Source organism: Notechis scutatus, chromosome 4 (genome assembly GCF_049901735.1).
Source record: "Notechis scutatus isolate UNSWTSFEM ecotype Mainland chromosome 4, rNotScu1.2, whole genome shotgun sequence".
NCBI lineage: Eukaryota > Metazoa > Chordata > Lepidosauria > Squamata > Elapidae > Notechis > Notechis scutatus.
Window position 1 is genome coordinate 109,046,950 of NC_142012.1, and position 11,899 is coordinate 109,058,848.

The 11,899-nt window shown below is 42.3% G+C and overlaps 1 protein-coding gene across 1 annotated transcript; it reads left to right on the forward strand.

Moving 5' to 3' along the window:
* Positions 1-2,297: 2,297 nt before the first annotated feature.
* NKX1-2 (NK1 homeobox 2) lies at positions 2,298-6,815 on the forward strand. The gene is made up of 2 exons (XM_087964341.1): positions 2,298-2,677; positions 5,452-6,815. Exons 1-2 carry the CDS (start codon positions 2,452-2,454, stop codon positions 6,099-6,101), a joined length of 876 nt encoding a protein of 291 aa, XP_087820467.1. The 5' UTR covers positions 2,298-2,451; the 3' UTR covers positions 6,102-6,815.
* The last annotated feature ends 5,084 nt before the right edge of the window (positions 6,816-11,899 follow it).

The window sequence follows — 11,899 nt, forward strand, 5'->3', positions numbered from 1 at the left end:
TAGCATAGGAAACAATTTTCCAGAATCAAGTTATGTCGGGCTGTATTCAGAACTTTGGCTATAAAAACATCATGTAGGCCTCATATCGATGTACATATTTGATAGCCCTGTTAGGCACAAACCACAAATAGACCGTTTTTTCCTGACCTCACATCACTCCAAAGATTATAGTGGAAGCAGATCTAACATTCACCTGAAACTGATAAACAATTATTAGTGTATATTCACAGATGTGTACTGCAATCTTTTTTTAAAAAAAATAAATCTTGTTATAATCTTTCAGTGTGTGGGTACTTTTACCCTCCCTTTGAAATTTAGAGTCTCACAGCGCTCACTGACAGAGGCCTTTTGAAAATAATACTGCTTAGACTTTTCTTGTGTTTTGCCTAACTAAAACCTGTGTTAACCTATGACACATTTATCTTAAAATAATGCTTTAATTTTAATTTGTACCAAACTTATTGGCATCAGTCCTGAGAAAAAGGGGGCGTGCATAAGCGCACCAACGTGCCTACCTTCTCTGCCCTGTTTCTTTTTTTTCTTATTCGTATCCATTTCATGTATTCATAACCAACTAACTTATATCTGTTATCTAACAATTATCTAACAATCGCTTGACAAAAAAAAAAAAGAATTGCTCTTATTCTCTTAGCTGTGGGGCACATTTGTGTGTCTCCCCTACTTTCAATGCTATCAAGGAAATGATGGTAGTAATTGGCTGGATTCACACATTGTCCTAAGTCTGTGTTTCTCAGCCTTAAAAACTTTAAGATTTGTGAACTTCAACTCCCAGAATCCTACAGTCAGCATGGGTGGCTGGGAAATTCTGGGAGCCCACACATCTTAAAGTTGCTAAGGTTGAAAAATACTACCCTAAACTGTAAGTTTAGTCATTTGTCTGCCTAAATACATCATACTAAGTTGCCAAAATAAATAAGTAACATCATGACTTATTGTAATATGCAAACTAATCTGATTCATTTTTTATTAAGAAGAAAAACAGGTGGAAAAAGAGAGAGGAAGGCAAGATCGCCTGGACCTTTGTGAACAAGGTAAAGCAAACTGCATGAAAAAAAACCTCACCTGAAAGCATCCTAGGGCTCACAGTTTGAACTTCTGCATGTTAATTTTGGAACAATTTTGGAAGATTTCAGTAGGACTGAGAATACACACCTGTATGTCTTTTGAGAAGTGCCTGCTCTCAATTTCAGCTGGGCTTGCTCTGGGAGTATAACATTACAGTGTCTGGATACACAATAATCTGAATAACCCGAGAGACAGATTATATATTTATTTGTTTCATAGAATAGAATAGAATAGAATAGAATAGAATAGAATAGAATAGAATAGAATAGAAGTATTTATTGGCCAAGTGTAATTGGACATAAGGAATTTGCCTTGGTGCAAATGTTCTCAGTGTACATAAAAGAAAAGATACATTCGTCAAGAATCATCAGGCACAACACTTAATAATAGTCACAGGGTACAATAAGGACTCAAATCATACTAGGAAACAGTCAATTTAAAAAATTGTAAGGATACAAGCAACCAAGTTATAGTCATACAGTCATAAGTGGGGGGAGATGGGTGAAAGGAAGGATGGGAAGATTAATAGTAATGCAGACTTAGTAAATAGTTTGACAGTGTTCATCTCACCATTAAGTGAATTCACATAAAAGTCACAATGCCGGGTACATCTATGTGCCCCCAAATCATCAGCCTAAAAGTTTTCATGAAGCATCCATTTTTAGCTCATAGCTTTTTTCTTGCCCATTTTACCCGCATACACTGTAAAACTCTTTGAAACCAACTAACTCAAAGCGCTTGTCTTTTGTTCACAACCCAGCAGTAGTTAGACCAGGTTAGAATTCTCCATCCCTCCTGCTTTATCCTAGCGAAAGAGATCAAAAATTATCGGGGGGAGGGGGGAAAACTTTAAATGATTTGGGCTGGGCTGGAATTTTATATAATCTACCTGGGAATAAACCTTGCTGAATTCAGCTGGATTTAGTTCCCATAGAGAATTGCACCATGAAATTTTGCTCTCGTTTCACACGGGGCGGGGGCGGGGAGAGAAGAAGCTGCAGTCTGTCCCCAAGAACCGGCGTGCTTTTCTCTACGAGCTTGGGCAGACACGCAAAATAATAGTAATCACAACACCTACCTACTACTATGAACGAGGCAGTTAGGCAGGCAGCCCCCTCCCTCCAATCGCAGCCCCGTTCCCTTGTCCAGGATGGACCCTCCTCCTCCGTCCCTCCTCCTCCTCCCACCACTCTCCCCCCCGCCGCGACAGAGATTCCCCTTCTTCCTTATAGACGAGCATCTTCTAAGTCCAGGCTCGCTCGCCTCACCCGAAGGCGACCCCCGGCCTCTTATGGCCAGCCTCCTCCCCGGAATCCAGTCGTGCGTCCTGGGCCACCGCAGCCATCCTCGGAGCTCGGAGGGGGAATGCCGGACTGTCCGGACAGCGGGGCCAAAGGGCCCCCTCTCCCTTCGAAAATCTCCTTTTCCATCCTCGACATCCTGGATCCGCAGAAATTCAACCGGAAAAGCCCTTCGGCGGCTGGGGGGCGGGAGAACGAGCCACGGGCGCGGGGAGAGCGGGGGAAAAGTTTGGGAAGAGTTGAACTGGAATCCGAGCGCCGAAGGAGCAAGGTCGAGGCTTCTTCGCAGGGTAGGTGCCGCGTTCCTCGGTTTCAATGAGATCCCGGCTCTTTTCCTCTCTTCCCTCTTTCCTTTCGCTTTCCCTTTCCCTTCTCCCTTGCCGTCCCGAGTTCTTCCGTCCCAGGAAAGCATCAAACGGGGCTGCCAAAGGTCCATTGGACACCCAAGGCCTGCAGCTTTCCCAAGGCGCCGTAGCAAAGGCCACAGAGGCTGGCCAGACCCCTCCACCCCCACCCCCCCAAAAGGTCAAACCTTTCGTCTGTTCAGGGACTGTCGCCCGCCTCCCGCGATCGCCTTTCCCGGGATCGCTTCCTGACAGCGGGACCCCACGATGGCGACTGCGGGTGGCGGTGGCGGTGGCGGTGGAGGGGGGGGGGGGATGCGATCCGGCTGCCTGCTGGAGATGCTGGAGGAGCGCAGGCAGCCGCTTCGTCCCCTTCTCAGCCGCACTTTGGAACCGGCAGGTCGCTTTTGCTTAGCGTGTCCTTCGGATATTAGACTACCTCCCCCCCCCCACAACGAACCTGACGCCCTCGGACTACAAGACCCATCTCCGCAGCCAGCGGGGCTGACTGGGGGGCGTGATAGCAACTGAAGTCCTGCGCCAGTGACCTATTTTCCGTAAGAAAATATAAGCGGGGTTTGAATGAAGTTAAGAAAAGGGGGAGGGCGGGGAGGGAGGGAGGGAGGAGAGAAGAGAGAGAGAGAGAGAGACTGGAAGCTGGACAGCACGCCACGAGGTAATCCAGCAGGATTTTTGACAGCACTGTGGATTTCCTCCCGACGGGCAGCGGCTAAAATTGAAATGGGGGGAGGAGGGGGAGGGGGAGAAAGATCGCCCGTAACAAATTAAATAAGAACCGGTCGACCTCAATGGCTCTTTTTATAAAGGAAGCCCGTTTAAGTGTTGCTCGCCAGCTTAGCTTTAGCTGAAAGGAGATCCCGGGATTCAACGGGGCGTGGAAAATCCGCTCCACTTAGAAGCTACATACATACATACATACATACATACATACATACATACATACATACATACATACATACATACATACACACACACACACACCACACACACTTAAAAAGTCGCCTTCTTCTGCCCTGCTCTTCTTCGCGGCCCCTGCTGGGTCTACTGTACTTTGCTGAGTTGGAGCTGCTGCGGAGCTCCCAGCCTCATCGGCCGCTGATAAGAGCTCTCGCCCCGCCTGGCGAAGCAGAGCCCTTTGCCGCATCTTGAGGAACGCGCGCGACCCAGCCTTGGGCCCGGACTGCGGTCTCCTTTAAGAGACCGCGGGAGAAGGGCGAGCAGCGAACCGGTTAGCGAAAGTTGAGGCTCTCAGAGCCCCTCAGCCTCCCCGGGCTGGTAGGCAAAGGCGGCCCTCGGAGCCTGATTGGCATCGGGACGCGCTCAGCAAAGGACAAGCCAGATAATTGTTCCTGCGGTCTCCCCCCACGAGAGGATGTCTTCGCTCCCCCTTGATCGATATCCTATTACCGACTGCCGCGTATCTCCTTCCCACAGCTTGCAGGTACCGACTTCAAATCTCTTTCCCGACCTGCTCTGATCCTCATATTGTTCGATTAAAACTTAACTTTAATAGATGACATGTATCGATCCGCCCCTTCACAAATCTGAAACTCTATTAGGTCGGGGAAGAGAAAAAGAGGGAGGTGTGTGGGGGGGGGCTAAGAGCCGGATTCACTTCTTCTTACAAGGAGGGGGAAAAAAAACCCCAACAATCCCACATCTTTACTCAGTTTTTAAAACATTTTGGACCAATACTTAATAATGTTAATAATATTTAACTGTATCTTCTCCCAATTTCCTCAAATTAGCTTTCTTATTTCTCTGATTGGAAAAAGCTATCTAGAATTTCAGAAAGTTTGATGGGATTGTAACTTTACCTTAAAAATAGCATTATGTATATTTTACTTTCAAATTTTGGTCACATTGAGAGAGAGAGAGAGAGAGAGAGAGAGAGAGAGAGAGAGGGAGATAAGAGAGAAAGAGATGAGAAAGAGTTGAAGGAAAGAAAGAGAGGGAGATGAGAGAGACAGAAATGAAAGAGAGAGGGAGGAGAAAGAGAGGGAGAGATGGGGGATCAAACAAAGCTGGAAGGTGCATTACTTGAGTTTCTCTGCACCTTTCTTTTTCTAAATGTGGGAACTGGCCAAATCTTGAGTTTGCTCTGGATATGTTCAGAAGCATTGATTTTTGCTGAGTGTAATTAATATTAACACTTCAGGTCAATGCCCTTCTTCTTCTGGCATATGTTCCAGAATTTCAGACTTCTAGAAAAGTACTCTGATCATCTTCTGAAAATGTATTATAAATATCTATTCATTTGTTTTTTTTTTCAGACTTGTTACTTATCCACCCATCTTTCTCTGCTTGTATCCGATTCTATTATCTATACCATCTGTTCCCACATATTCTTTTATATATATATATATATATATATATATATATATATATATATATATATATATATATATATATATATATATATATATATATATGTGTGTGTGTGTGTGTGTGTGTGTGTGTGTATGTGTATGTATACATATACATATACATACATACATACACATATACATACATACATACATATACATATACATATACACATACACACACACACACATATTTTGAAGGAAAGACTTCCTACCTGAAGCATATGTTGAACTGCATGCCAATTCAGCTTTCAGGCAGAAAGCAATAGTTAGACAGGTCAGGTGCAATCAAGGACTCCATCATTGCCATCAATGCTGTTTTATGTTTTGTAGATGTAAACTTTGATGGAGAAAGAGGAGAAAGTGATACAGCCACCCTGGAGGCATCTGAACAAGAAGAATCAGACCGGGAGAAGAACCACCTCACCCCAGTGGGGAGACCTGCTTCCCTCCACTCCCTTGACTTCCCTCCCTCTTCCTCCTCCTCGGACCTGGATGAACCCAACTCACCAAGATTGTCCAAACGGCGCCGAGTGGAGCCCAGCTGTGCCAAGCCTCGACGAGCCAGGACAGCCTTTACCTACGAGCAGCTTGTGGCTCTGGAGAACAAGTTCAGGGCTACACGATATCTGTCCGTGTGTGAACGCCTCAACCTAGCTTTGTCTCTCAGCCTGACGGAGACGCAGGTCAAAATCTGGTTTCAGAACCGAAGGACAAAGTGGAAGAAACAAAATCCCGGAATTGATGGCCTGATCCAACCAGGAAACAACAATGTTGTGACCCCAGCAGCAGGAAGTAGCAGTCCCAGCCCACCAGGGCCTAGCTCCTTGGCCTACCAGACTTTCCCATCTTATGCCTCGGCCAATCTTCTCTTTCCAACAGCAGCTTCCTTTCCCTTGGTGGCTGCTGCAGCAGGAGGAGGGGCCTTCCCTTCCTTCCTTCGCCCTGCTTATCTGACTCCATTTTATAACCCTCACCTCTAGAAGGATCAGCACCCAGATCAGCCTTCCTCAATTGGACAGCCTACAGGAATGGCTGAGGATAATGGGAATAGAGTTGATACAACTGGAAGGTCCCTTAGGCGGGGGGAGCATCTGCCACATTATGTTTTCTCTACTTCTTACATACATTCATCTCTTCTAATACTAACTTGATGATGCCACCATTACCTAGTTCTAGGTGTTTTGAGTGTTGTGATGGGGAAACATTAAAAGAATGCTCCTCTAATCTCCCCCTCCCCACGTTTTTTGAGAAAACACACAACTGCAGTTTGAATCTGTGAAATCCTTTTGGAAGTAGATTAATTTAATTCAGGAGTATGGATTTATTAAAAAAATGGAACCAGAGCTGCTATACAATTCAGTATTTGGTATTTATATGACTGTTGATCCCTAATCTATCAAGTATGAAAGAAGGCACAGATCCTGTGGATTTAATAGTCAACAAGAGGGTCCAGTTCCAGTTCTCCTCCTGTAATTTAATGTCCTTTGATGCACTGAACCAGGCAACATTTGTTCCCACCTGTGTTAAATGTGCTATATGCTAAAGCAAGCTGTTTTTCCCAGGGGCCATTGCTGCATGACTTTGCTTGACTTTGAAGTCATTCCAAAAAGTACAGGATATGTGTTATTGTGGAATATGCAAAATGTAGATTGGAAATGAAGGCAATATTTTAATAAAATGTGTATTGTACTATATTCTCTTATATTTTAAAGCATCTGTTCTCGTGGTGGGCGAAAGGCTGTCTAAATCTCAAGTAGAGTAATTAAAATGAGTTAAAACTGGATAATCCTCCACAGGTTAATTCACAAAATAAGTCTGGCTTTCAGATGACACATCAATTTGTGGTTTAATAAAGTTTACCAATTGCCTGAATTTGCACAGTATGCAAACAAGTCAACTTTATTTTTAAATTAATGTGCTGTGTGAACACAGCTTTATAATCTAGGAATTTTGCAGTCTGCGCTGTGGAGTGACTGTATTTACACTCTGCACTAAGTGAAAATGTTTTTAATTTGGTTTGTGCTGATTATCATTTATGATCACAACATTGTAGTTAACAAGACATATTTTATAGTTTAATGCCATGTGCTTGCCCAACAACTCAAACTGGCTAAAAATCCTGGCTTAGTGCAATGTGTAAACCCAGCCATGGTCATAACTAAGTATTCTAATGTAGCTATCTGAGAATAGTATGGGTTTGTCCTTTATTATAATTGTAAGTGCTAATTTGCTTGCATATTGTGCAAAGCAAGGATTGCTTTAACAATAAAGTATTGAATAAGGCCACTGGCTGAGTTTGTTCAAGTTATAGTAAAGCATGGTTTGCAAATCGCAAATCTAAAGGTAAAGGTTTCCCTTGCACATACGTGCTAGTCGTTTCTGGCTCTAGGGGGCGGTGCTCATCTTTTTTACAAAGCCGAAGAGCCAGAGCTGTCGAAGACGTCTCTGTGGTCATGTGGCTGGCATGACTAAACACGGAAGGTGCACAGAACGCTGTTACCTTCCCACCAAAGTGGTCCCTATTTTTCCACTTGCATTTTTACATGCTTTCAAACTGTTAGGTTGGCAGAAGCTGGGACAAGTAATGGGAGCTCACTCCGTTATGTGGTGCTAGGGATTCGAACTGCCAAACGGGTGACCTTTCTGATTAACAAGCTCAGCGTCTTAGCCACTGAGCCACTGCATCCCATTGATGCAGTGCCCACAAAACTAATGAGATTCTCCAAACTCATGAAAAGGTCTTACCTGGGGCAGAGCTGGGGTTTTTGGGGTGAGAGGACTGGTCCAGATCACTCCTCATCCTTTCTGGACCTGAGCTCTGCCTACAGAAGTCTGATGACAGCCCAACTGGTGCTCACATTCATCTCTGCAGCTCAGTTGGATGAATCTGGGAAAGATTTGCCATTCGTAACAATATACCTTTTACAAGCAGAGATCCTGCAGAATTACAATATGCTTCTAGCCTTTCTTTTTTCCATTTACGCCCCGCTGGTTGGCTGAGGACTTCCTTTTCAGGGTAGGGTCTAAGCTAAGGGATGTTTACAACTTAAAAAGTAATTGGATTTCTCATATGTGTTGTTTTATTAGAGGGCCAGACAAAATGAAAACAAGGTGAGAAAGAAGATGTTTCTTCCAAGGGCCAGAGAGGCATTGGCACAGCAGCCTGAGACCATCCAAATGTTTCCCAAGCAGTCCTCTGATTAGAAATGAATAGCTGAGCTCACCTCAAGTGGACACCTTATTTTAAGAAGGATTGGAACAAAGTGGCATAAGGCTATTAACAGACAGTGGTTGTTCCTTCTTTACAGTACTGTATTCCTATATTCCAATATTGCCTTCACAAACCAGTCGCCAGTTTGCCCAAGAAATAAAGCGTCGAGTTTGGAGAGAGATTGAACCCACAACTATCCATCAATATCATCCAGCAACCACAGCATATTATTTATTACTTAGTCCTTAGTGTATTCATTTACAAATTGATGGTCCACCTAAAATTTTTAGAACACAGGCAAAACCAGCCATAGGATGATTGCATCAACGAGGCAGGCAATGGTGAAGTTATCTGTCATCTTCTACAGGGTTAAGAAGAATCCCTCCCCAATCTTCATACAGTAAAGACCGAAGCTGAGAATGAAGTCACATATCTTTTTTATGGGCATTATGCATACTAAGAATGTAAAAAAGGGGCAAGGCTCACACGATCAAATCTGCAATCTTCACTTTTTGATGCTCTAGACCCCCCCCCCCACCTCCTCTGTCTCTGTCTCTATCTGTTTCTCTGTCTGTCTCTGTCTCTCTCTCTCTCTCTCTCACACACACACACATGCACATAAACACCTTCCTATCTTTATTTACTAATCAAGGATAAGATTTCATGGGTTTGATATATTGATAAACTGTACAATCATCTATCAGTTAGTCTTTAGATATCTGTTAATTTTATACTGCCAAAGATTTGCTGTTTTTGCTATGATAGAGGTTTTGTGTGTGTTTGTAACTAGAAACTGAATTATCTGAGCCTTTTAAAAAGCAATCCATGCCCTCTAGTGGGTAGTCCAATAATGCATTCACATTTTAATTCAATAAATCGCTGGACCCAAGTTGCCTATGATATTTCTTCTTTTAACCAAAACCTTTTGACATTTATCAGGAAAATATATGATCCGATTAAAATTTATTCAAGGAGGTATATAAATATTTTTGGACTATATTCATTTGTGATTATTTCAATATATAAAATGAGAAATGTATGGCATCTGAAAAGGCTAACAAGTTTAAGATGGGTTAAACTTGAGGATTCTTACTAGACTTTACCATGCTTTGCTAGTGATTTGGAAGTTTTTCCTGTGAAACAGAAGTATGGTGTTAGACGTGATATGAGATTGTGGGAAGCCCTGCCCAACAATGCCTCTCTAGCATGAAGCTGATTGGGGTAACTATTTTAGCTTACCTCACAGGATTGTTATGAGGTTACAATGGACAAGAAAGAGTTTTGCATATCCACTGAAATGCCTTGGAGAGAAGACAGGATAGAAGCATAGTAAATAAGTACAATAAATAAATCTTATTTAAACCTGAAGTTTTTTTCTCTCCCAGCATTTTATTTCAAGCCATAAGGACTTTGCCTTTTTCCAGAGAGAACACACATTCTCATGGCAACCTCAGTGTTATTTGTCCTATTCTGAAGATTTTATGAGACCATGAGAAATCCATTTATTATACCCACTTAATCCACTTTGTCCACTTATATTGGATAGAATGGAACAAAAGCATGTTATCAGAATGTCTACTTGAGACAACTTCATCTCCTTTCATACAATTTTAGGGCCTGAAGTTTAGAAGAGTATTATTGTCTTGTGAGAATGAAGTTCTCTGCCAGAACCAGAAAAGATTTCAAATTCTATATACTTTGCTTTCTATAAACATGTTAACAACCACAAGGATGATTTGATATGTTAGCTTTTTCTGGCCTATGTTGCCTACCATTCTGGTAGTGACACAAAATTATAGATTTGTAGGGAAAATTGCATAGAAGTTACATATAATGAATTGGTTTATGTCTGTTTTATGATGGGACTCAGTCTGACTTAGCTCTATATATACCTATATATGGGATAGAAACCTACAGAGAATATATTTTTCTACAGAGAAACTTTTCCTTTATGGAATAAGCATAAGAACAAAGACAATTGTAAGCTTCAATGGAGATAGCATCTTTTTCTTTGTTTCTTTTCAGCAAGAAAAAACAAAGAGAGAAAATTGATGGAAGCCCTTGGTTTTGGTTTAGGGTAAAATAAATATTTGGTGTTCTAGAGGTAATTACAGAAAATCTTGGCAAGGAAGTGAGAGTTACAAGAACTCAGGAAACACAGAGAGCTGGAACAGGAATAGTAGCCGTGGAGATTAACTAGTGAGCTAAGAGGAAGAGCAGCCTACGCTTCCTAGCACTCCTCAAATACACCTCCACTCATTCTCTCACTTGACCCCCTCCAAGATAATGGTGACAACATGTAATTATTGTTGCACCTTTTCCTGCTGTGGTGGAGCGGGAGTGGAGAAAAGACCTATTTTTATTTCTACATCTTAAGTAGCATAAGACTGTAAATCACGAGTTGGGGTGAGGTAAGGTCAATGTCATGAGGGGAACAACGCTGACAGGACACTATGTTGCTCTGTAAACTTCAGGTGAGGACGGACCTTTGACAAATTAGCATTCTATCCTAAAGAAAGTCTTAAATATGGTGTTTCTGAATAGAGTGGTGTTGATTTTACTAGTCAAAAGGTATCTTGCAGCCCTCATCTTTCTCCTGCCTGAGCAATTTTCTTTTTTCATTTAAAAAAAAGTGGGAAGAAGCAGAAATGGGAAATATGAGAAGGATGTGTCTAAGAAAGGGTTATTGTCTCTAACTCATCCAACTGCATCAAATTTTACAAATAAGCTAAGTAATTGCATAATTGTTTCATATGGGAAGATTCCTAGTTAATCATTGTTTCTTTCTTGGAATGGCTACTACTTTAGCTAACTGTTATATTCTCATGCTTTAGAATAACGTTTTCTCAAATGCTCAGAAATAGTTTATTTAACCTAATCGAACACACACACACACACACACACCTGGCTGAGTTTTCAAAATGGCTTCAAAGAAGACTAGACAACTTCCTAGAGAACAGATCTTATCAATTGCTATATTACCTTGATGGCTGGGTGCTGCCTCCAGGCCTGGAGCAATCTACCAACATATACGCACAAGAGAAAAGGGCTGCTTTGATCTCCTGTTTGTGAACCTGGTGGGTCACCCAAGAAGGAAGCAAGTGGTGTGCGGGTTAATCTTTAAGAACTGGTTCTCCTGGCTCCACTGCTACTTCACAACAGCTGGCCAATGTGTTAGGCATTCTCTCATCTGACGTACAAAATTCCAGAAAATGTAACAATCACGCCTGGCGAGCTGGTGCTCTCCAGTTTCCACCACACCACGGTATGAAAGGCTGCCTAGATGAGCCAGGCCTGATCTAGTACGACAGCTCAGTACCTTAGGTCATAGATCATACTTTAATAGCTGTATACATATAACATATTAAGCCAAAATCAAACACATTACATGATGGTTTGTATGAAATAGGAACTCTGTCTCATTGGCTGGTCAGATAACATTTGAAGGTGTTTAGTTATTAAATTTATAGGCCACCCATCTTATTTCAAGGTACCTGGTCTTGATTCATTAACCATAACAGGCTTACCATGTATGAACCTACTTATATTTTGAAATCTTATTATTAA

Bases quoted from the DNA above. Each gene is read 5' to 3' on its own strand.
- NKX1-2 (XM_087964341.1), top strand. From the start codon at position 2,452: ATGCCGGACTGTCCGGACAGCGGGGCCAAAGGGCCCCCTCTCCCTTCG. The intron at 2,678-5,451 runs GTAGGTGCCGCG...TATGTTTTGTAG, and splicing joins GGTCGAGGCTTCTTCGCAGG to ATGTAAACTTTGATGGAGAA.